At 33.0% G+C, this 27161-nt stretch overlaps 1 protein-coding gene across 2 annotated transcripts in view; it reads left to right on the top strand.

The window, feature by feature from the left end:
• LOC129226365 (rap guanine nucleotide exchange factor 2-like) overlaps positions 1–26560 on the top strand; it is a 458437-nt gene extending 431877 nt beyond the window's left edge. For both annotated transcript variants that reach the window (XM_054860968.1, XM_054860969.1), the window contains 10 exons: positions 4655–4738; positions 4920–4994; positions 6238–6309; positions 9086–9235; positions 10047–10287; positions 12028–12294; positions 14126–14281; positions 15894–15971; positions 17306–17509; positions 25734–26560. In XM_054860968.1, coding sequence (XP_054716943.1) covers positions 4655–4738; positions 4920–4994; positions 6238–6309; positions 9086–9235; positions 10047–10287; positions 12028–12294; positions 14126–14281; positions 15894–15971; positions 17306–17509; positions 25734–25762 — 1356 coding nt within the window. In that variant the 3' untranslated portion in view covers positions 25763–26560. The remainder of the gene's footprint in view (positions 1–4654; positions 4739–4919; positions 4995–6237; positions 6310–9085; positions 9236–10046; positions 10288–12027; positions 12295–14125; positions 14282–15893; positions 15972–17305; positions 17510–25733) is intronic.
• The last annotated feature ends 601 nt before the right edge of the window (positions 26561–27161 follow it).

Below are 27161 nucleotides of genomic sequence, written 5' to 3'. Positions count from 1 at the left end.
ATAGTATAGAATTTAAAAATCCATGTCATTATAGGGGCGCTTAAAGCAACAAGAACTTTAAAATCTGCAAATTTGAAAAACACGCAAAAATTTGCCACCCCTCCTAAATTTAAAAATTTTATTTCCCAAAAACGGTAAGGCAGACAAAGCTCATATTTTGCACAAACATTACATTCATAATAAGGAACAACATATGTGAAAATAAGAAAAATTAAAAATGTCAACAATCACAAATGCCGTAAACTGCCTGATTCTTACAGACAATGGCTCTTAAGCTTGCAAGATTTCTGAAATATTCAACTAGGACACCAGAATACTCCCCACCCCCAGTGGCCTTGCTACGCTTTCTGCCTTCTGGAGCGGTTCCTCAATTTGCCGCCCTTTTGATGGAAAATAGTTAATATATTTAAGAGTCAAAAATGTTTTAACAAGATTTTAATAAAGAAGAAAATAGAAAAAAAAATCCCTTCTTATTTTTCTTGCAGAAGACACAAAAAAGGAATTCAGAAGCTCACCGAAAAATTCCAAAAGTTAATCAAAGTTCGGAATTTTAAGCAATTTTTGGTAACGCTTCTAGAAAAGAGGTTTTGAGCACCCTCCAGATTTTTTATTTTTTTATTTTTAATGGAAATCAGTTTTATGCTTTCTTTGGTGACATAGGGGGGTTGGGACTTCTCAAGGAAATTTGTTGAAATTGAAGTCTTAAAAAAGCAATTTCAGGCTACCTTTGGATACGTGAAGATATTGGGAAAGGTTCAGCGGCGCTATCCGGAAAGCTTTTCAACTAAACTGAAAAACATGTAAAGGTAGGCTGTATCTAGTGGTGTAAGGGCCTCCCCTGAATCCAGCAAAGACTGGATTTTCCTCCCGAAATATTTTCAAACTTGAAATTAGATGACGTTAAAGAGAATAGGGAATGTTTGGGAGCTCTCTAGAAATTCTCCGATGCCAAAGTTTCAAAAATGCATTTGTAGGCTATCTTTGATGGCAAAAGTTTCCAACTTTTTCCAAAAATTTTGGGAAGTCTGATGCTTTTTGCGTCTCCCTCTGAAACTTTTTGAAAATGGAGTCCTAAAAACACGATTTTAGCCGTTGTTTGACGGACAACGTCATGAGAGTTCAGAGGGGGGTTTCCCACTCAAAATCTTTTTCGAAATTGTTGCTTATTTTAAGCTCTGCATCACTGAGAAAAGAAGGCTTTGCGGTCTTTCCTCAGAAATTTCTGAAAACGAAATTTGGAGCCAACTGTGATGACGTTAGGTGATTTCATGCACATTTGGGGTCCCTACCTTAGAATTTTTCTGAAATTTAAGTTTCAAAATCCCAACTTAAAGCTATTTTCGAAGTTGATGTCCTTAATACACATATTAGACTATCTTGAATCACGTTACAGGAAGTGTCAGGGCTTGGCCGCCCTCAAGAATTTGTTATATTGAAGTTTAAAAGACTCAATATTAAGTTAAAAGATGAAATGTAAGGGATGGGGTGGCTGTTATCCCTTAGAAATGTTTCGAGACTCAAAGCCTAAAACTTCACTTTTGAGCTGTTTGGTGACGTTAAGGGATAGGAAGATTCGGTTGCTCTTCCCGAAAAATGTGACACCACCCTCAGTTTGTAGCTTTGGATGAAGGAAGAGAAAAACTAACCAAATAATGCTGAGATGTGCACAAGAAAAACAACGCGTTATATTTTTTCACTTCAAAAGTTTGAAAGTGCCGCCCCCCAAAAAGTGCCGCTCGTGGCGAACCGCCCCATGGGTGCAGGACCTTCCGTCTCAGGACGGATTTCCGTCTTCGACAAAATTTACGAAACGGAGGTTGGGACGGAAAGAAATTCGATGACTTTCTTTCAGTTTTTACTAAAAAAAGAGAAATCGAGTGTTTGAAAAATATGCTTTTAATATTACTGAACCGTTCGATAACAACGAATTTACATCGACATTCTCTCGATTTTCCGCCATGGGCTTGTTTTCTATGCAACGTGCTTTTGGAGGAGTGACTTTTAGACTCACGCCGCTTGACTTTTTTTTTAGGTAGCTAGCTCTGTTATTTCCAACTCCTTGCATTATAGACCACAAAGTTGCTCGCTATTCTCTCTAATTTTTCGAATTTGATCGCTTTTCGTCTTTATTTTTCACTTTATATTTGATCATCTTTTCGTTTTTTTCTCATTCGCATTTTTTTTGCAAACTTAACATGCATAAATGAAAATTATGTGCGCTGTTAAATTGTCTTAGAGTTGAATCTGAATCACCGGTTGAGCGTGATAGCTGACGGGATGAAATGTTTACCCCACATCAAAGGGCGTTCACCATATTAGGTTAAATGGGAACTATCAGGGATTTTGAAGTTTTTAATGAAAATATGAACTATCAAAATAGACTATCGTTGCGTTTTTTGGACTTCAATTACAAAAAAATATCTGGGGGAGAGCCCCCAGACCCCCCATTATTTGGCAGTTTTTCGGTTTTTGGAACTACGATATCAAAACACTTCAGTATTACAGTTTAAACTAGGTCCATGTTGTTAGAAAAGTCAAAAGCAGAAAATTAAAGTAAATACAGATTCTAAAACTGCCATAGTCTAAAACTACAACATTATTGCTGATACATTTTCCCTTAAGCTTGCATGTGAGGGGGTGGGGGTGGCTGCTCAAAATATTTTCCTTCTTGAACACATCACTAAACTTGCACCCATGGACCGCCCCTCCTCAGCTACGCCACTGCTCCCCCCCCCCCTGTCCAGCGTAACAAGTATTCAAAAGGGTACATACCCCTAGTTGGGTTTTGGAGTGTTTTAGAGGTTAGTTCATTCTTAATGAAAAAATGAATGGTTATTAATTATGAGACTAAACCAAAAACAATACATAATCCATGACCCAAGCATTTAAATTTCTATGTGTTGATATTTTTAAGTTACTTTATTAATAAGAGAAACTTTAAATGGGGAAAAATATTTGAACAATATTTACATGTTCTTTGTATTGGCTACGACTTTTTTAGAAAGTCTTTTTGGTTTTTTTAATCTTATTGTAAAAATCATCACAAGATAATTCGAAAGTAATTTTACAAGTCAATGGTACAAATCTGTACCTCAGAGCCAGACTAACGTAAGTCACATAATCGCTGCTTTACAGGAGAGAGGAAAAACATTTGTCTGGCTCTTGCAAATGATAGGACGCACACACTTTAACACTGGTAAATCATTACAGGGGATTATTATTATTTTCTTAGAATTACACTTAAATGGCTGGATGTGGGCTAGGATTCTGCATAAAAAGAAATAAACAGAAAACCACAATTTTTGGACTTACGTCAGTCTGGCTCTGAATTACAGAAATGAAAAAGTTATTATTTTAAATAATCCTTCATGGTTAATTTTTTTTAAAGACTTTTTGGTCATCTTTAATCAAATTTATCTTGTACCGGGACATGAAGTAAACCAGCCGGGACACCGGGACTTTGTCTGAAAACTGGGACGTCTGTCAAGCCTACCTCTAGTGAACCAGGGATATTGCGATCTCCCGGTTGTAGCAAACCTTTTAAATGGTCCCAACGGAAGCCCTATGTTGTTAATGTATTTTCAAACACTTATAAGGATCATCAAACGCTAGAAAACAATCTATAACAAATCCAAAAATTTCTAAAAATTCATGCTTGTCATAGCACTTGTCCCAACTACATTTCTTACCAATTTTATCAAGAGCAAACACTATCTTCTGCAACAGAGACCCCTTTTTCACCAGAATGTCCCAGTTCAAACCACATTCCTCATTTATTATTCTTCTGATAAGGTTGTGAACTTCATATTGCCAAAACTACATTATGCAAGCAGAATGCTTTTTCTATAAGGAATCATGTTAAATTTATTCCGAAATTGGAAAGCAGCAAAAGCCTTTTATCTCAATTTGTAAGGAAATTTCGTTTTCTAAATTTACTGTAGACACTATCCGGCAAAATTGTAATTCTAAACAGCTATCAGAGTTTTGAGCAAATTTTGTTACCACATAAAGTATATTTGTTGGTAACAAATTTTTATAGTTAGACTTGTTGGTAACTTGAGAGCATATATTTGAGAACACATTTGTTTACAATAGTTAACAGAAAAATCAACAAAACATACATAAAATCCAAAAGCTTGCAACCAAAAATACCTTCTTCTCATACTATGGATAAATAAAAAGATGGTAAATTATTATAGTTTGTTTAGTGCTGAATGTAATAGAGTTCATACTTTTTTTCTAATTTTATCCTTATCACCAATAGAAATGTCATATAATAAAGACATTCGTTATAAGGGAGTTAGCTTGATAGTTTTGGACTTCTTTTTTTTTTTTTTTGGTGAAAAATCTAAAGTAGCAAACCAGTGATTATAGTGATCTCCTTAAAACTCGGTTGAGGGTTTGTTGCAGCAAGATTGCATTGTAATACATTTTTTTACCTACATCTGTGGATATATTTTTAATTTTAGTTAATGTTTATTAAATGCATGTGTTTGTGTATTTGAGTCTATTTCAAAATATATTCATTCATGAAAATAAATATTATTTAGTCTTTTTCTTTCTGAAAACTTATTAATAATTGTATTTGAACATTAATATTTCATTGTGTTTTTCCCCCCTAAATATGCATTATTCTTAATTTTTTTTTTTTTAGGATTTACAAGGTTTAATGGATCCTTCCAGAAATATGTGTAAATATCGAAATCTCTTAAATAGTGAACATACACAGCCACCTATCGTAAGTAATTTTCTTAGTTTTATATGCCATTCCGTACAATATGCAAAATTTAAGTTCAACAAACATATATTTATAATTCATGCAGAAATTATATTTCATTAGAGCATTTATTTTTAGAATTCAAGTCTTTTAATTGTGTTTAAAAGTTTCTTTGTATTGATTTTCTTTTTCCCTCCTTTAGATTCCATTTTATCCTGTTGTAAAAAAAGATCTAACATTTATTCACCTAGGAAATGATACCTTTGTAGATAGTTTGGTAAGAACTTTTGGAAATTTGATGTTTAATTTTTTTTAAATGAATGTTTTTAATATTAGCATGTTATAGAAATGTAGTAATTTAAAGGTTGCTCTTTCAAAATTGAATCTCTTTTTGTTGAAAGGGCATCAGTTAACACCGTTAGTAAGTTGACTTATGGCCTCTTAATAAAACATGATTCAATTTTAATACCTTGGTGTTAGTTAAGAATCATTTTCAGGATTAATATTAAGATTGAATAATTGTATTTCTACCAAAAATTGTTTTTATCTAAAATATTAGTTAAAAAGGGAGTTGTTAAATTCTTGGTTTTTAATTGTGAATCTATCGCTAAACATAATTTTAAAGGAAAAAAATTTTAATGAATTTTATCTAAGCATTAGCTACCTTACAGTTCTTAACGAGTTATCTCGTCCATTTAACATGTAACTCTGAAACCTCCCAGCTGAGGCTGTTGAATAAATCTGTTGAAAACAGCAAGTTTGTTAATTGTGGAACTTGAAAAGGGCAAGCTTTTGAATGAGCTTTGCAGATGATTTATGACAACCTAAAATATAGATAACCATTTCACACTTGAGTCCTATCAAGGGTTTCAATTCATAACTATGCAAAAATTATTGAGCTTAAGCTGACAAAAAATGTTGTATGTATTATCAACTAAAAGTTCCAAAAAATCAAAGCTCCAGTGCGAATAAATTTTCTTAGAGGTTAGTCAAAACATAGCAAACTTTTTCGCAATGCTGCCCAGACATTTTAGAACCTCCCCTCCCCCCTTCCCCTTTTTTTGAGAGAGAGAGATTCCAGACGTTCAAAACTTGGATCTTGTGAGCCGAGAAAATTTACATAGGTTAGTTTACACCATCACTGTGAAATTTCATCAAAAATGGGGATGCTCATTGTGGATTAGATATTATAGGCCATTGACATGAAATGACTCATTTCTTATTCTCCTATAAAAATGTTTCACTAGAGGTAAGAAATTGACAATTCTTTGTGAATTCTTCCTCTATTATCTTTAAAGATTTTTTGAAAAATGTTTCCCTCTCCCTTCAGAAAAAGATAATCCTCTTGGTTGAAAGAAATTGTTGACTCTTACACCTATTTATTAACTTATACTTTAATCCCTCTCACTCCCCCCCCCCCGTGCACTCATTTCAAATTCTAAATGATTTTATTTGATATTTACGTAACTATTCTTATGTGAAATGTAACAATTTTATGGTCTTTTGTATTTTTTGTATAGGTCAACTTTGAAAAATTGAGAATGATTGCCAAAGAAATTCGACAACTAATGAATATGTGTTCTGCACCCTATGTAAGTAGATAGAAATGAACTATAAGTGGGATTCTGATACTGAATTTTCGAATAGTGTAACTACATATTGATTTTTTAATTAAACACGGTATTAATAAACACTTTTAATATAATGTACAAGGGAAAAATTTTTTTGTTTTCCTCCTCCCCCCCTCCTGTATGCATTTTATTATACCTTTTGAATGTATGAAATCTTAAAAATCATTATTGTTTTTTCTTTCTAAGATATATTTGTTTAAATGTTTCAACTTTTTAATTGGTTTTTGTTGCTTGTATGATGATAATGATTTTTCAGCAAGGTCAAATAAATTTCAGATCAGTCTTTTCTTTTTGTTTGATAAAAAAAAAAAAAAAAAAACTCTGATGGCTTCAAATAATTTTTTTAAAAAAGTTTAGTTATGTAGGAAAAAATAAAACCAGAGACACTTTATTTTTACTTAAAAGGAAGAACTTTTTACCCAAAAGGAAGAACGACAAACACTTTTTTTTTTATTGAATTTGTTCATTTTGCATAGTAAGTTACTGCCCTATAGCCAGGGCTAAGGCAGAAATAAATGACTGGAATTGAGCTGGCAGTGTATTTCATGTGTTCATTCATTTTAATTTCCTTTTTTCTTTTCTTTTCTTTTCTTTTCTTTTCTTTTTTTTTTTTTGACTTATTCTTTTTTTTTTTTGTCTTGAAAATAGTTAGATAATTTTTTTTATTGAAATATATATATATATATATATATATATATATATATATATATATATATATATATATTGTTACAAATCCTGTAAATAGTAATTATTGTAGTAACGTAACCTGTAAATAATTTCCCGTAATGAATATACAACCCCTTAACATATGGCTAAAGTATACAACCCCCTATTCTTTTTATTTTCATTGATAAAATTTGATAACGGTCTACGCATTTCTCGAAGCAGAAAGAATGTTGTGGAAAATTCTTGGATGTTTATAAAAGCCGTTAGCGATGGATAAACAGTTAGTTTCGATTGATATTTCGAACTGAGAGCATTTTGCTCTGTTTATAGCGAGGCATTTCGCTGTGTTGTTTTCGTATTTGGAAGTAAATACGTGTGTAAACGTTGAGTTTACGGTGTTGTGTGATAATTGCTTAATTGCTGATGAATAATTTAGCAGTTGTTGAAGATCTTTCCTGTACATAGTGTAAATAAATTTCCTGTGTTTTTATCAAGAACTGTGTTTTTATCAAGAACTGTGTTTTCTTTTCAAGAAAGTGGAAGTCGCACCGAATCCGTTACAATATATATATATTTTTTTTTTGATAGCAATATAAGGATTGAACAAGAACGAAAAATTCTTTTAAAAGAAGGAAAAAATGAAAAAATCCCAAAATACCCTGGGGTCTCATCAGGGGGCACTCCCCAAGGGTAGGGAAAAACCATGAGATATTTCGTGAGTGCTGCTGGCGAAATTTGCCTAAAAAAGCAGCACTAGTCCCCGACATCTCACAAAACAAGCAATTGGGTTACTGAAAATCTAGAATATCAGCATGACATGAAATACGATTTCATGTACCACTGAGCACTGCATTCTCTGAAAAGGAGAGCTTCCACTCTTTCATTTAACAGATTTTAGAGACATGTGTAAAAAAAAAGGATTTTTAAGGAATTCTATGTAAAGACTGACCTAAAATCTCAGAATGTTTTTTAAGAATATTGATCAAATGCTGAAAAGTCAATGTTGGTATATAGGAAAATTGGCTCATTTAGTTATAGACAGAACTTTTTGTTATTTCTGTACAGCACCAAAGAAGTTGGTTAATTTACTTTGAATTGTCTTATTGTATCTTTCTTGTGATTCCTGTTTTTCAAGAAATACCCATGACCTGAAAAATATCCGTCATTTGAATCTTGAGCTTTGAAAAAAGTTGAAAGTTTTTCTACATATAAAAAGAGCCATTGGCTATGTTTAGAGTGGTTCAGCTTAAAATTCTTAATATTTGTCATTACTGTTCTCTCTTTCATTAATTTTTTTTTTCATCTGCCTTTGCTTGAAGGTATCCAAAGAAAAATATAATTCTCAATCCACAATTTTTTTTTAATGTCCATCATCACATGATCTCAGGATTTATGACTGATCTACTAACTTTCAGTTGATTTTGGAACATTATAGTAATTTTTTTTAAGAAAGGATAAGCTGAGCTTTAAGTACATAAAATTTTTATGAGTTGCAAAGTGTTGCTCGTTTTGAGCAGTGTTTGGTCGTTTAAAACGAGTAATGCTCCCATGGACTTAACATTGCACCAACCAAGTATTTTTGATTTACTTAAATCTAAGTTTTCATTTAATCTGCTTATTATAAGTGAGTTTAACTGTATTAATTGTTTCATTATCAACATATATCTTATAAATTCACTTCACACATTTACAGTTGAAAGTTTCTATTACATGTTAAACTATTTCAACAAAACTAAAACTCCTTGTAAAAGCGCGATATTAAGTTCTTGTAAAGTAATGTTTATCTTTTGATTTAAATATTGACAAAATTACTTTTTTTTTTTTTCAATTCAAAATATACTTGAACTGAATTTTCGTTTTCCCTCAAAATTACCTAATCTGCAACCATTTTGCTGCTCCCATTCTCTGTTTCTTGTTAAATTATGTTAAGATAATAATTTTTGCACTTAAAATAATAAAAGACTACAATCTTGGATTTTGAAACATTATTATAGAGTGATTTTTTAAGTTCATTATGACATTCTCTACATGTTAAACGGATTTAGAGAATTCAATTTTTGAATATTTGCAGGATTTATTTAGCATGTTAGAAATTGGAGGGGCACATCCTACTGCTGCAATGGCATCTCTAAATAGTTTTGCTACTACAACTAATGCTGCTACTGTCAAGAAAAGGAAAAAGAGCACGACACAGCCCAATCCAAAGAAAATGTTTGAAGAGGTATTGTTTTGTAGCTATTAGTTATTCACTTATTTTTCAATTTATTTATTTATTATTTTTATTATTATTATTATTATTATTATTTTGGTTTGGTAGAAGATATAGAAGAAATCCAAACATAATGATGGGGGGGGGGGGGGTGGATGAACTCTGAATTGGATATCTAATGTAGTTATTCCATGTGTAAGGTTGGCAACCTTCGAGATGAAAAGCGTTTGTGGTGATTTTGAGGAGCATTTTGCAGTTTTGCAAAGCAATTCAACCTTGTATTTCAAAATCATTTAAAAAACTAAACTAAATATATATGTCCGTGTTTGTATTTTGATAATGATAATCATCTAAAACACTAGCGTAAAAGAGAAGAAAAAAAGAATGTTCAAATTTTTAATGTACCTACTACCATTGTTACAATAATTTTTATCAACCATAATGTCAAATTTTGACAGCAAATTTTGTGCTCTACATGGAAGTTTTTTTTTTTAATTCAAGATTTGAAACTTAAAATAAAAACTATTGATAGTGAGAGTCTGTGCTTATTTGATATGGAATTTCAATTCAAGTGCTGTGTCATTTTTCGTATCATTTAAAAATTCAGTTTATATATAGTTAACACATTTTATGATTTCTTCAGCTTATATTGCAAAATGAGCCAAATTAAATTTTTTCGGTAGTGAAAACTACTTACTTTCTTACTTATGCTGAGTTACATCTGTTTTGAAAAATTGATGAAACAGTCACTTTATTAATAAATCAGCTTACTAATGCCACTTAAAACTTTATGATTTAAAAAATTGTTTAATTTTTTATGCAGGCTCAAATGGTGCGCAGGGTGAAAACGTATCTAGCCAACTTAAAAGTAATTTCCGATGAAGAAAAACTCAGGACAATGTCTTTAGAATGCGAGCCAACAACAGCTGTACCAATGACTATGCCTGTTGTACCTCAAGTCCAACAGCCTAGGAAGCGACACCCTTCACCCACACTATCAACCACAAGCAGTACGAGTAGCACATCTGAAGGGAAGAAATCTCTGAATGCTGGCCCAAAATTTGGTAAGTCTCATTTATTTGATAGATCAGTAGTTTAATTTCCTTGTGTGTGAAACAATATTTTCCAATGGGTTGGCCTGGAAACCAGTTGAAATAATTTTGTTGTTTCCCTGTATACATAGTGAAAACATTCAGTATTTCTTTTAACATTACATATTCCATGTCACATTCACCGTCTTCCTTATTTTTAATTCGTTTAGCTTTAAAATTTAATTTTGGAGGAATTATTCCTCTTATCTGTTTGAGCAAAAAAAAAGTTCACAGTTAGCCCCAAACGGTGTCTGTTTTTAAGCAGCCGCAATTCCATTAATCTTACAGTCTTACAAAGAACTTATTATCATTCATCTCTCATCCATGCACTCTAACTTTTACAAGACCATCAGATCCAGTACTTTGAAAGCAATTTCGACTAGTGTTCTTTAAAATCATGAATCTTTTTCGTGACTAGGTCACAAAAATAGGCACAAGATATCTATTATGAATAGCTTGAAATACGGACTGGATAAGAAATTCCTTTCACATCTTGTGTGTGTTTACAGTATGGGACCCCAAATCCGGAATGGGCGGGACTGCAACCTTTCCGGATTTCAAAATTTTCCAGATTTTGAATTCTGACTCAAAAAATAGTGAAAATGCTTCTGTCCTTCAGTATTTGTGACATTTTCAAGGGCTTCGCTACTGTTGCACTAAATTTCTTTTTACTTTTTGATCAATTGGAATGATACTTCATTATGCTAAAACAAAAGTAGAAAACAATTTGCAGCGGTCCGTGCATGTTGCTTTTTATTATTATGCAATGTTTGGATCGATGCAATAAATAATTCATATTTTTACTAAAAATAAAATTTGTACTTTTGTTCAATAGGCTTTGCATTGCATACTTATGGGATGAAAAAAGAAGCATCGTATACCGAAAGTGAATTTTAAGAGATTGCTGCATAATTATAGTGAAACACTTATTTACGCATAATATGTGACAACAAAAAAATGTTTTTAGAAAAAAAGCCTGAACTAAAAGTACTGCATTTCTAACAAGTAATTGCTGAATGCGAACTAATATTTTTCTATATTTGCCTTTGTCACTCACACTAATGTGTACGTACAGAGCTGCCAACTGCTATGTAAAAATATTAGTTTCTACAAACTGCAGCCTTGAACTACAACACTAAGAAAACATGTCCAAAAATTATGATCTGTTTTTAATCTTAGGAAACATTTCATTCATTACAGTAATTATCCGCATTATTTAATTCATTTAGATGACATTGCTTTTGTGCTCAATGAAGTTTCAAATTTTCATTTAAACAAAGTGAATTTTTCATTATAAATGATAAAAAGTAAGATATTAAGTAGTTTTTCAAAACAAACTGTTGCTTGTCGTCCCATTGTAAATGAAAACGTAAAGTATTCGTTGCCTCCTTTACATTTGTTATTAAAGTTCTCCCCTGCAACTCCTCCCATCCCTACCTCTGCAAAACTCTGCTACTTATTTGAATTTTAAAAAGTTGGCAGCTGTGTGTATGTATAAAATATCTATATTCTAGTGTTCAATGTTTGTAAATTTTGTGTTACTGAACAACACATTGCATTATTTAAGTAATCTACTTTTATTGAAAGCACTGAATCACAAAACAGGATTGCAAAATTTTTGCAGTTGTACAAAGTCATAACTTTTATTCTGTCACTTACAATTTCTGCACAGAAGTAATGGTATTTTTTTCTGGCTACGTTGCTCTGTTACAGGTGCCGACTCTCCTCAAGCTGTCCGGAAGCTGCTGGCACTTTCGGATCAGAGTAAAGTACGTCCGCACCAACCTCCTCGTCATCATCATTCCTTGTCCCCATCTCCATCTCCGAACGCCATTCGAAGAAAGCATGATGGGAGGCAAGGCCACGGCCGCTCACACAGCGACACTGCAAATCCTTCTGTCCTGCCCGTAGATCTGAGTGCAGAGAGCTCCAGCGTGACTGCCCTCAGTAATCTCCCCTTGAGAAAATCTCAAACCTCGGGTAAATGCTTTCAAAGTGCTTTTACGACTGGACAATTTTTTTTAGTACAGTAATTCCTTGTTTAAGGCGGGGTATGTTCCACGAGAATGGCTGGTAAATTGAGACTTAATATTAGTGTTCAAATAGGACTTCTATTCAATAGATTCTAGTGATAGATAAATATAGAAAGTTTAATGAGTATTTATTTGAATACATATGTACAACGTGCACATAGAAAATGGGAATTAACTTAGTGTTTATTAAAAAGAGCTGATTATGATATTCTTTTGGCTGTCATTAATTATTTTCCTTTGCGGGGCATTAACACATCCATGATCACTTGGGTCTCTCATTTCCATGATGGGATCTATCTTTCTTCTCTAACAAATCGGAAAGTTCATTTGCCAAGGAATGGTTCAAAATTTTCAATGTGAGAGGCCTTTGATCATATGTCATTGATGTCAATATCCTCGTTGGTTTCGTTCTCCTTTGTCTCTTCTAAAAGCTCTTTTTCCAGTGAACTCTGAATTGGGTGAAACTTCACTTCTGGAAAGAGCTTTGGTACCAATCATAAAAAAGTCTCTAATGGCATAAGCTCACTTATTAGCACGCCAAAATGCAATCTATTACGTGTTTTCTGCAGCCTTGGAAGTTTTGATTTTGATATAAGAAAAAAGTTTATCTGTTAGGGATACATTTGCTACAGTGCAGATGTGAAAATGTGCAGCATCCAATAATTTTTAATAAATGTTGAACATTGGTTGTCTACAAAGCTTGTGCATGAATTAAAGAAAAACACTCCCCTTTTGCTTTCATGGAAGAATGGATGCGGAGCAAAAGGCATCATACTAAAAATATTATATATTCACTGTATATTATTTTTGATACCTGCTAATAGTTTTGAGTTGTGTGTGCAAATATTTTAATATTTTTTATCATACCATGTTGCTGAATAATTCTAGAAAACTGGAAAAGTTAAAATGCATGCAGAGTTTAAGAAAAAAAAGTTAGCTTCTTTTGTGTACGATCCAATAAAAGAATATAAAATTTCATTTTGTAGTTAAAGGGGGATTCCTAATTGTTACATTTCTGACAAGTAATTTGCAGTCATCTGTTTTGAAAACTTTAGCATGCATGTCAAGTCATAAATAACAATTTAAAAAAAAAATACAGTGAAACCTGTGTAAGTTGACCAGTTGCGGTGCACTAAAGTAGTGGTCAACTTATAGAGGTTGAATTTTATGATATAGATCTAATTCCGTGCATGAAAATAGCGGTCAACTTAGACAGGTGGTCAATTTTACAGGTTTTACTGTACAACCAGTTGAGAAAAATTAATTTATTCTTAATCTGAAAACTTAGTTAGAATACAGTAAGTTGAATTTGCTTACAGTCTGGGTAGTAGCAACACAGGACTTGGTAGGAGTGGCTTTTTTAAAACTGCAAATTTTCTATTTCCAAAAAATCATTAATTTTTTAATACAAAAAGGTAGAAATATTTAAACATTTATTTTCTCTATAACTACAAAATGATAAATATAGAAGTTAGATACATTACTATTACTAATTATGAAAAATTAAGATTTGAATTTTAGAGGAAAACCTTTAAACTTAGAGGAGTATCAAAATGTATTGATGATGAGACAAAGTTTTTTCTTTAGGATTGTCATAAGTTATTGATTTTGGCAACATGAGGTGAAGGTATAAAACACACATAAAGTTAGTTCTCTAACAACCTTTGGGGGTAACAAACTATAAATAATACTTTTGTTGAATAAGCATCAGATAGGATTATTAAACACAAGTTTTGGAAGTTTTTTCTTATTTTAATTTCTTTTTCTCATTTTTTTAGGCTCTGTGACATCAAGCGATAGCAGCAGTACTGGTAGTTATCATCATCACACCTTGTATGAAATAGATTCTGGTCATGCTACTAGCCTCGATAGCCATAGCAGCAGTTCTCTAGGTTCATCTAATTCCCCTCCACAGCAAAGAAATCAGCACATGGGTAACTATCTCTTTAATTTTTAATCTATAATTGGGGGCAAACCTAACCTAGCAGCTTTGAGAAGGCTACACAAATCCTAATTACAGCATTAGGATGCTACTAGGTTATATTTGCTCCAGCTATGGTTGCTCTCAACTGTGACAAGTACACTAACGATTCACCTTACTAGAACAGACTAAATATAACACATTTTTGCAGGGGTTTGTCCAGGATTTTTTTACAGTCCTTTTTGTGAAAATTCAAATCATTTTGTGAAAAATCAATGAATTTTATGAAAAATGAAATAATTTTGTAAAAAAAAAATATTGTAAAAACAATATTTTTAAATGGCGCACACTGCATCATTGAAACTTTTAGTTGGATGTTTTCTTCTTTTCTGTTGAGTATATCCATCTTGAGGGTTTGCCTAGTATTTGAGGGGAGGGGGGAGTGGTATCGCCCTCTGGGACATGGGCACACATCAAATATCAATTGTGTTAAATAATACTAGAAAGGTTATATGTGTGGTATTTAAAATGATTGGAAAAAAAAATCAAGCTGGGGTTCAGCATTTAACTTTTTGACCCAACACACTCTAAAGAGCGCATAATTTCATTTAAAATTTATAAGTTTCATAATTTAAAAAAAAAAAAAATGAGAGGAGATTTTATTTGTTTTCCTCTTAACAAAGCGTACTAAACATCAAAAATTAAAAAAATTCAATACCCACAGCGGATGCAAAACGATTGCAATCCTCAAAGTGAAGGAAGGTATCAAAAGTATAAAAATGGCTTGTAAGATATTTTTTGTAACATTACTTTAGAATTGCATTTTAGAGGCCTATGATAAACATATCATTAATATTTATCAACACAGTGGAAGCAAAAATAAAATTAAACCATTGATTCAGCAATTTTTGACTCATGAAAGGAAATAGAATTTCGCTTAAAAAACTTGAAATAAGCGTTGTAACAGAAATAAAGAGAATTTTCATTTATTTGCACCCTAATAAAACGAAGTTAGCTTGAAAAAAAGAATCAAATATGATTATCATATTGGATGTAAATAGATTGCATTTTTCAAAATGAATGCATCAAAGGCATAAAAACGGTAAATAAAAATGTTTATTAAAGTTCATCATGCTTGTTTGCATTGAAAATTCAAACTCATGCAATTTTCTCCCATTAAATAACTTTCTAACGTCGCACCGTAAAATCACAAATATTGCCAAGCTGGTAAAATGATGGAAATTATTTTCTAACCAAGTCACTATAAAGGTGACATGATTAGAAATTTTGCAATGAGATTTAACGTTAATGGAAGTGTGATGCATCAAAGTAGAATGATTTCAGAGCATGGTAAAATAATTTTTTTTTTTTTTTTGATATTGATAAATATTACAGCATGGGGTTAAATCTTTGTTTTATCTATGAATCCTAAAATTTTATTAGATTCCTACCATAAACACTGTATAGAAATCATTCTTAATTATTATCGTTTCACTTATTCAAATTGGATATTTTGTTGTACGTCTTATCTGCTATGGAAGTGCAAAATTAATTTGATAATATTTTTATTAGTTAAGTAAATTATATTTTTCAATGAAACACTAATGTACTAATTTTTCTTTTAGTATCTCACTCACCTCCAGTAGTGCGTATGCGATCATTCCCTCATATGAGTGTCATGCCCACAATACCAGGAGCTCAAGGTAAAAATTTCTATTACTTTTTCAGAAAATTGAGCCAAATTTTAAACTCTGATTTTGTCATGTTTCTAAAACAATTTTAAGTTATAATTTCAACATTTTGCTCTCATTATACTTTTTTTTTTTTTGTATTTATTTGTTTACTTAAATTATATACATATTATTGATTCTTTTTCCCTTTCCAAGTTTTTTTGCAACATAATACAGTAGAACCTCCAAATAATGCAGAACAGCCACAGGACTGAAAGTTTTGTCCTTTATTGAAAAAGATTATTTTGTAAGAATTTTCCTTTTTGAGGTAATAGCAATTAATTTAATGAAGAACTTCAATAATAATTAAAAATGTATTATTGTTTCGCTATAAAAGACTTAATACAATTGTGCATTATTTACTATATTTCTTTTTTTAAATGTAACTAAACACTTTGTATTGTACTAAATTGAGATGAAGTACATATGTGATTAATTTTAATGAAGCAGATTTTGTCATTTCCATTTGTATACTGTCATACGTAGTGGCCATTACTACAAAGATATTTTTAATGATAGAACATAGAATGTATTATTAATTATTATTCTTCTCCAGTAGCTTATCAAAATGTTTTTTTCTTCAAGAAACATGCTATGAAAATATTTTTCCACTTTAAGTTGCACCATGCCCTGCTCCGTTCTGTTTTATGTGCATGTATCACTTTTCAAGGCTTTGATAGATAGATCAGTTTCACCCCTGTAACTTCTTGTTCTCTCCTTCAGAACTCCTCAAGCAATTTTTTCTTCATTTTTATTTCTAAAATTGAGTATGGGCCTAGCAATCTATGCATCATTGCTGTTCGAAAGGGTTTGAAAACACTTGATTCAAGAAGCTAGTTTGAACTCTTTTTTAAATTTTGGGGCCCAACTTTTGTTTTGTATTAGAGAAGAAAAGAAAAATCAACTAAACTAAACTTTAAATTTTCCACAAAATCTAAAAAATGACCTAATTGTATTCATAGTTTCCAAATATCACGGAGTTTTGAAAACTCTGCCTAATGTGGACTGAAAAGTGGATGAGTTTTTGGAAATGCACACGCAATATGATTTTTTCTTTCTTGCCTGACTGACTGTGGCCAAGTTTTCTAGATTTGGTCAGATTATCAAGATCTGAGTTTTCAGGAATGTACAGCAGTGAACTTCTTTGGATGAATTGCATAACTCATCCCCCCCCCCTTAAAAGAAGGATATTTTATATTTCTTTATGGGGATCCCATCAAACAAATATGTCTAGATTTTAACCATTTTGAAGTAGAACAAATTTATAGTAATTTTAGTTAAATAGAGCTTTTCTTTTTTTTTTCCAGTAGTACCACATACAACACATGTGCTCCCTCCCCCTCCTCCTCCAAGAAGTGCACCTCCTCCCTACCCACGTTCCCAACGACCTCCCGATTATTCCATTGCGGCTCAGATGGCTGCCCGGAGCAGGCAAATGGTGCTTGGGAGAGCACACAGTTTAGAAGGAAGTAACAATTACTACGGGGATGTGACAGACCCAGATGATGATGGTAAGTTCACGTATCAATGAATGCTCTTTTCTTCTATGTGCCAACTTTTCTAAATTTTTCAGTAAACTCCTGATGTTTACTTGGTTCTTGATTTTCGGGATTTAAATACATATGCTGGGTGTTTCATAAAAAGTAACCAAAATGTTAAGAGTGGATTATACACATTGGGGGCACCTAGAAAAAATTAAGGGGGTGTTAATGTATTCCAAAAATAAAAGTAAAAAAGAAAAACGAACTCTAATTTATTCAATTTTAAGGTCACATGTAAATATTTTTGATATTATCACTGCTTTTGAAGGAAAGTGCAGTTTTGATCCATATATTCTTGCAAATCTGTATTTTATAGCATGAAAAACATTTGGTCAAAATATCGAGCAAAGATAGACATTAAAATTGACCCAAAGTTCCAATAATTTATAGCCTTTTCAACAATTGAAATGTTCAGCATAAAGTTATGAGCAGAAATATGTTATTTTATGTACATAATTATCTATATTTTTAAGTAATAACCGACTTTAACTAGCTTTAACTTTAAATTGTGATTGTACAATTGTATTGACTGCATCCGGTGGTCTAATAGGGGGGAGACAGGAGCTTATAATAATGAATGTTCTAAAGGGCGAACAGAACCTGAAAGGTTAAGAACCCTTGCATCATAAAAAGAAGAATCAGAATTTCAACACTAAGGTGCTAGAAAGCGCCTGAAGGCAAAAACAATATGATTACTTTACAAAAGCCTTGATTGCTACGGTTATAAATAAGTGTTCAAAACAATGCCCAGAAATGGCACTGCATACGGTACAAGGGCAAAGAAAATATTATAAAACTTTAGCTAATGGCAGACGAAAATGAAGATCTGGCAATGAGGTCTTCCTCAGATTTAATTTATAAGGGTTATAAGGGTCTTCTGCTGTTCGTAGAAAAAAAAAAAAAAGAAGAGAGAGACTTGTAACGCGCGTCTGATGAGTTTGGTGGTTAAATTAGAGGACTATCTTCTCAATCTTCCAGAAAAATGATGTCCAGATAGTTAAGAGAAACCACTTTGTACAGTCATTGAATTTGTAGCCATTTCCAGTTTCTTTAAAACAATGCCTTTTCCCTATTAGTGAAGGGCTGCATACTATTAAGCAGACTTAGATAAAATGAAAAGCTTTCTGCAAATAATTATTTTGCCTACTTCACCCTTAATTTATATTAAAATTTGAAAAGGGCGGGAAAAAAATAATTTAATTTTTTTTTTTTTTGCAATAACATATAGTTTATGCTTACTTCTCACCAACTGAAGAAAACTGCCTCAACTATATTTTTGCCAAACATCACATGATCATTATTATAATTTTTTGTGAAAAAGTTCATGTAGATCTGATAAAACATTAACTACCTGCTTATTACTTGAAACTTTTATGAAGATATTTGGTTTTGTAAACAAATCAACAAACAACTTCTTTGTTTCAAATTAAGCTTTCCTGCATTATTATCTGTTAAAAAAGTTTTAAAATGATGAGGAGCGGACTGATTATCTGTGCTTTTTTACTTTCTTCTATATCTAGTATTAGTCCGTAGAGTTTGTGACAAAAATACCCAAAACATTTCACTTCCGGATACCAGTCTGAAATTTTGCACAATGCTTATGTACATATCTAAGAACAAAAATCCGCCGGGAGGCATTTGATCAGAGGTCATGAACCCCCTGTGATGACGTCATCAAAATGGCCGCCTTATTAAGAGAAGTACGTTAGTTTAACTGCTTAAAACTCTATTATGGATCAATATTGCGATATTAAAGTATATCATTTAAAAGCGCTTTAAAAGAGCTATTTAATAGTGATTGGATTTTTTTCCTATCACTAATTGTTTAAGAGTTATTACAATTAACGTCATCAAAATGGCCGTCTGGAAAGGTGAGTACGTACGTTTGACTGCTTAGAACTACATTATAGATCTGTATATTGTGATATGAATGTGTATCATCTGAAAGAGCTTTAAAAGATCTATTTAACAGAGATTGATTTTTCCTCTTAAAACAAGTAGTTTTAGAGTTATTAAAATTTCGGTCATCCAAATTTCCGTCGTGAAAAGGTGAAAAGTTTCGTTTAACTGCTCAAAACGCCATTAGAAATCATTCTTCCGTAAAAAATAGGTACACTAAATAAAAGCTCTAAAATAAACTATAAAAATATGCATTTGTTCTCTCTCCTCCCCCCCCCCCCTTAGTAAATAGTTTTAAAAATTTCACTGCAAAAACGTAATTACATGAGGCGGGAGGGGGGTGCATTCTCATTGAACTATTCCAACTGTTTCACCTCATCTAACCCGCTCTGAAACTTTTAATTAAAAATTCCTTATCGGATTAAATACATAGATGTATTGTCACACAATAATTCACTTCTCCTGCAAGTGCGAACGTTTGCCGTCTAGCGGCAAAAATCAGAACGACTACTCGATTTTTTTCCCGCCAACAAGCTGTAACTTTGGATTGTAGTCCGCCTAGCTCGTTTCTTTCCAGTTCTGCTGTTCTCAGCAATAATTAATTCCATAGTGATATGTTTATTATTCAGATATAATTTTCAATAACTGAATATTTGACTGGTTAATGCTGTAGCAAATAATATCAAATTAAGGTGAGTCATATAATTCTATTACACGGATTGAAATCGATAACTTCAATTGTTGGTTCCATCTAGCATTAAAATTCTCATATATATATATATATATATATATAACTTGTATTCATTCCTTTACGTCCTTTACAATAAACAAAACGTATTTAAAACTCTCAATATTTTTTAGAATAAATTTTTCTCCTTCATTTGGTCCATGTGACCTCAAAATACTAACATAGCTTGCAATCATTTCTTTCATGTGCTTTTGAAAAAGTAAAATATTTAATGAATAGAATGTTTGTAATCTAGATCCCATCTACCCCTGCTAAAATCTATTCAGTGGGCTATGCTGAATGAGTATGGCGAAGATAAAATGTTGGTCATGTTAGGTGGTCTTCACATATAGAAATGGCTGTTTTATCTGCAATAGGTACATGAATTGAAGGAAGTGGATAAACTGAACTCCTAGTAGAAGTTCATGTTACAACATCAGGAAGAGCAGAAAGAACACAAAAAGTTTCGCATGTGAAGTGAAGTCGACACGCTCACGATTTTGCAGTAACCACTTTCCAAGTTCTGTTAGAGAAAGCGTTTCAAAATCGAAAAGAGATATAAACAAAATATATACAGACTGGGTTAAGCGAAGATCAGAAGAATCGCCTCAGTTTACTGAAAGATCACCATGGAGCTAGAATGCATACTTTTAAATCTGATGCGTACTATTCGTCAAGGAAATTTCTCAGACTTTACTGTCACTCTTGAGAACATATGTCCATGGATGTTTGGTTTGATCATACAAATTATGCCCGATGGTCTTCAGTATTTCTGTGCAATTTGAAGCAGTAGAGATGCATCCAGCTATTTTTCAAGAGTTTCATAGGAAAAATATATCTGGCTCCAAAACTGAGAGGAAATTTTCCAGGATGGCACACGACCATTTGCATGAGCAAAACAACAAATTAATTTAAAAATCATCAACTAATCTATCACGTTTAAGTCCTGAGGCGTCATTAATACAATGGATGGTTGCTGGACCGGAAGTTGTGTGCCTGATTGGGGAGTTTGAAGAAAATCAGAGCCAAAAGTCTGACGTCACTACTGAAAAGCTAGATACTAGATACATGAAGATTCTAGAAGCTTTTTTATTTGGTATGAAATTCATGTTTCCAGCCTAGTTGAAACATTTGAAGAACACGGGAATCCTTTCGAAGATGACGATTTACCTACAGTAAACAGCAACAAAATTATTCTCTCGGAAGAAAGTGCCATTGCTGTGATGTTAACGCAAGTCAATTCAATACATTTGTAGAAGATCGCTTAGTGTTAAGAAAATTATCCATACATGATGTTATTAAAAGAAACAATCTCCTCTTGATGAGCAGAAAAATATTTCTGTTCAGTCCAAAGACAAGAAAAACATTGTTAATTTGAGGAGGGGCAGCACTCTTTTTGCTAAGCTATATGTTGCCTGCCAACCAATTCAAATGGATGTAAAAGAATTTTTTTTCTCATGAAAACAGCTCGTGTCTACCTTCTATATCCAATCTTGGCAAATTTAGGAAATCAAGAAAAAAGTCCGGCGTAGTTTCTTGTATCGTTTAATCAACTGGACTGGTTTTGACGGCTATTCCGGAACTAAATTGTTCATTGATGGTGCTGCACTGATTCACATGCTTGTTCCTCTGTCTGCTCGAACTGTCCAATAATACTGCGATCAGATTATGAAGCCGTACATATTAATGAGACGAAAAAGTGTTCATAGGGTAGATTTGGTTTTTGACTGGTATTCAAAAGGAAGTTTGAAAAGCAACACGAGACAATGGAGAGGATCTGGACCAAGAATAAGTATTAAATCCAATGTTTTGATACCGAAGTCATTTACTAAATTTCTTGCGAAAGATAAAAATAAAGTGGAGCTTTTCGAATTTTTGGCAGAAAATCTCGTGAAGATGGATCTACGAGATGGGAAGCAGGTTGTATGCTCGTACAAAGACACAGCAATTGCTTCAGTCAAGAACAATTTTGAAACCATGTTTCCCGTTTCCCATGAAGAAGCCGGTGCGAGGCTATTCCTCTATGTGCAGCATGCAATAGAATACTTGGGTCATGTAAAGATCACCGTGAAAACTGTTGACAGTGATGATGTAGTGATTGCTATGTTCCGAGTTCCGAAACTGCAAGAGCTATGTGTGGAGTATGGAAGTGGAAAATATCTACGGTATCTTCCCATTCACGTTTTGCACCTTAAAGTTCCACAAGGTGTTACAGATCTTCTACCTTTTTCCCATCCCTTTACATGAGCACACGGTGTCTAGTTTTGCCAGCATTGGTAAAACTAGGTACTGCATGGAAAATGTGGATGGCAATTAGAGATGTTGACAAAGTTTTTTTGTACTATACTAAAGTACCTGAGAGCATTAATGAAGAAGATGAGCATTTTCTACTTATTCAGCGCTTCGTAGTCTTGACGCATCATTCAACAAGCTCAATGGAAACCGTAAATGAGGCTAGGAGAATTTTCTTCACCCAGCAAAACAGACCAGTTGATTGTATTCCAGCATCTAGCAACGTTTTTCTGCATCACCTTAAGAGAACAATATTGCAGTGTTTACTACGGACAAAATGTCTTCAGCAAAATTTTCAGCTCTTGGATCCATATCAGTGGGGATGGAAAAAAATCGGTGAAGAATTTGAACCTCTTTGGTATGCACACCCCAAAATAACAATGCAGAAATTACAGGAACTTATATCATGCAAGTGCAAAGAGTTGTCTACACGCTGTCGATGCGTCAGATCAGGTCTGAATTGTACACTTCTTTGTAGTTGTGAGGGTTAGTGCAATACGTAAAACGTTCCTTAAAAAAACTTATTAATTACTGTTTTCGTTATAACAGCTACTTTTTCTTTGTTATTAAAACATGTAATTTTCGTCTATTTCTCTTATATGTTTAAAATGTAAGCATTTTAACAAAATTGTTTTATTATACGATAGCATTAATAATTAAGTTCTCGATCCATTTTGAACATGAAATGCAAATTTAAATTTAATGAAACTGGGAAGGTTCTTTTATAATGCAGGTATTACAGTAAAAGTTTTACTCCAATATTGCAGAACACAGGAAAGTCATTGTTTTCCTATCAATTTTCACGTTGATACTGTAATAATTATTAAACTATTTGTCTTCTTTACTAATAATAAAGCTCAAAGTTTGTCTGGATATCTGTCGGGATATCTGTCCGGATGTTTCTCTGTGACGAGCATAGCACCTAAACTGTTCGGCCGATTTTCATGAAATGTGGCAGAGAATTTGTTTGTAGCATGGGGGTGTGCACCTCGAAGCGATTTTTCGAAAATTCGATTTTGTTCTTTTTCTTTTTCAATTTTAAGAACATTTTACCGAGCAAATTATCATATCGTGGACGAGTAAATTACAAAATTATCATAACGTGGAACGGTAACATAAAAAATGTTAAGAAGGCCAGGGCCAACCCAGGGCTGTCGTGCAACTGAGGAAGGAAGGAACCGTAAAATGGCCGAGCAAATTAACATCGCAAATTGGGGAAAAATTCATCATTCATTGTTTGTAAATATACAGGCGAATGAAATGACCTTTTAATTTTTCTACTACGAGCAAAGCCGTGCGGGTACCGTTAGTAGAAAATAAAACTAAGCTCTATTGAAGAGCTTTTTTAAACGACTTTCAGATAATGTATTTGAATTTTACAAAAATATGACCTATTATGGAGTTTTAAGCAGTTAAACCGACGTATTAACCGATACATGGCGGCCATTTTGATGACGTCACCACAGGGGGTCTTGACCTCCAATCGATTGCCTCCCGGCGTTTTTTTGCTCTCTTATATGAACATAAGTGCTGTACAAAATTTCATGCTGGTATCCGGAAGTGAAATGTTTTTGCACAAACTCCACCGACTATATATAGAAGAAAGTATTGGATTCGTGCAAATTTTCGAATTTTGAAGGATTCGAACATTTTGAAGTGTGCTGAGTCCATTTAGACTGTTTTTGGAAAATGTCTGTCTGTGTGTATGTGTGTGTGTATGTATGTGTGTATGTGACCAGTTTTTTGTGGCCGCTCTACAGCAAAAACTACTGCATGAAATCGAACGAAATTTGGTACACATATGTGCCCCTATGTGAACTTGTGCCCATTGGTTTTTGGCACGAATTCCTCCAAGGGGGGTGGAGCAATGGGACGTTTTTTGAGTTACGCGTGCTTGCTATTCCTCAGGAAGTAACTGGCGGAATCAAACAAAATTTGGTCCATATGTTGCCATTAACAGAAACAGGTGCTGATTCAATTTTGGTGTCAATAACTCAAACGGGGGTTGAGCTATAGAATGTTTTTTGTTGTCAATTGTGACTGCTGTATCTCAAGAAATAATGAACGGAATGAAAGAAAAATTTATCGGCAAGTAGCCCTTAGTGGGTACAAGAGCTGATTTTATTTCGGTGTCAAAAGCTGAAAAGGAGGTTGCGCAATCGAATGTTTTTTTTTTTGCATTGTGAGTGCCATATCTCAAGAAGTAATGCTACGTTCTGGATGAAATTTGGAATAAATGTGAATCTATTTGTAAATAGGCGTTGTTTCAATTTTGGCGCGAATTGCTCCATGGGGGGCTGATTTTTTTTTTTTTTTTTGTGTAAATAAAAATAGCTTTATAAATGCAACAATAAGAAAGATAAATTGTAATACTGTCGTCTGCTTATTTCACGTGATTTTAATTTTTGGGAAATAATCGGAAATGTTATTGCAATGATTTAAAATTAATAACTGTTGCCATATAATGTTTGTTAACAAATAAAACATCTAATTAATTCAAGCAAGGCTTTTAAAATAACTTTCAAGTCGTTCTTTGCTTTGCTTTTGTGGGAATTCAGGAATTCGAACGGCCGTCAGGTTTTTTTTTTTTTTTTTGTTGCTGCTGGGAATATTGCATTCTCTTCAAGCATAGGGATTGATCAGAATTCACAAGAAAGGTATAGAAGAAAGTTTCGTGATGGCCACAACATACTAGTTTCTCTCTGTCTCTCAATGCAAAAGCATTGAAACTCCATTTACAGCAGGATTCACCAATAGAGACCGTTCTGTAGTCTGTAAAGTTTCTGCAGAGCCAAAAATTTTCTGCGAACGCAGTTCATGCGTTCCTCTGTATTATACAAGACTGACTATAAGAAGCTATAAGTGAAAGGGTAAATGAAATACCTTCCACACCTGCACTTGGATCAGCAGCTTTTATGTATTGATCTAGGTAAAATTTTGCACACCAGTTCTTCTTCCCCCCAATCATATTTGCATGGAGCAGAAATGGGGTTTTAATGTCTTGTGCTATGTTTCCTAATTAGCCAGTGCCTTTCAATTTTGACCGTGCATTCTATGATAAAAGTTGCTTGGATATGTACTATCCTTGCTGAAAGTTTTGCCCATGTTTTATAAAACACCATGTACATAAAAAACACTTGGAATAAAAAGGGGTTAAAAACAGGTAGACTCCCAAAACTTATAAGCTTTGGAGCTTTGTTCCGAATTTTTTTTTAAATTAAATTCCAAATTAGTATTCAATTTTGTGCTGGTTATAACAGATTTATCTTCTTTCAGATGATGAAACCCAAGTATCTGCCGTGTGAAATTTTTGAATTTCTCCGACATGGGTCATGTGATTTTATGTCCTGCAGCTCCGACTCGCATTTCATCTGTTTGGACAAAGTGTTGTGCTTTACAGATAGTGCCCGTAAAATCAAAAAAATTTCTCCCCTCTTTCGTTTTTGATGAAAAAATGAAGTGCAAACATAGACAGCCGAGTCATATTGCTGCACATACCAAAGAACAAGCTGTAAGAGATGGATGCATTGTCGTTCTGGCGTTTGCATCTTCCAGAGCCAACTTTTCTCATCTGTGTTTTGAATGTGCTTGCTTGTATATGTAACAGTCCTGTAAATAGTGACATATAGTGATAATTGACCAAGTAGGTTTTTTGAACATTGTAAAGCTAGTTCTATATGCAGTGTTCTTTGTGGAAGTGCTGCATGATATTCTAAAATGAACTATTTTATCAAGTGGTAAATTAGTACAAAATATGTGAATGCAGGTTTTAACTTTGTACTTGTCAGAGCCTCTTTATATACATTATCATATTCATTTGTTTATATTAATGTTTTTAGATCTTTTTCTAAAACTTCATCATGATCAATCAACATTCTGAAGAAAACGTCTTTCAGGACACGCATCATTTTTTCATTACTCCCACATACCCTCCAGTTTGTAAATAATTTTAGCGAATATATTTTGTTCATTTCCCCCCTGTTATCCATAAATTACATTTATAAATTCTAATATAATAAAAATTTCATTATTCTATTATTTCATTTTTTACAGTGAGGCCATACTTAATGTAACATCCCATGTTCAATAAAAAGATCTAAGTATACCTTGTTTCTAATTTATTTTCTTGCTTATTTAGTTGCATGTTATTTTCCCTGCTGCTCAAGTTTTTTGAATATCTCTTTAGGTAAAATTAGCGAAGGAATCTAAACTTTTTACTCAGACTGCGACTTATGGAAACCAGCGTTCATCCCCTGCTGTAACAAATCAACTGCACTGATACAGCAACCAAAGTTAATGAGGCATTGAGGGTGTCCTCTATGCAAGTTAAATTGTTTATAGCAATACACACAAATCAAATAGACATTGGTTTTGTACAAAATTTGCTATCTTAGATCAAAAAAAGGAAAAGGAAAATCTCTTTCAGAAGGTGATAAAATTTATGGGGTATTTTACTAAATGTTCACATTTCAGAATCTCGGTAAAAACCAACTTCAATGGAGTCACAGCCTGTGTTTTCATCAAGTGCAATATTTTTGATGTGAAAATGCACTAATCCTTATCCCATACAAGCGATGGTTTGTTAGGACCTATTGGTAGCAAAATTAAGCCCTAAAAAGTTCAAACAATAGTTCCTAATTAGGAACTAGTAGTAATAAGGACTTTGTAGTACTATACAATTGGTGTATGGAATTTAAGAAAACT

This window comes from Uloborus diversus, chromosome 7, assembly GCF_026930045.1.
Source record: "Uloborus diversus isolate 005 chromosome 7, Udiv.v.3.1, whole genome shotgun sequence".
In the NCBI taxonomy this organism is placed as follows: Eukaryota; Metazoa; Arthropoda; class Arachnida; order Araneae; family Uloboridae; genus Uloborus; species Uloborus diversus.
Note: the sequence above shows the minus strand (reverse complement) of the source record. Positions and strands in the feature narration are given on the sequence as shown.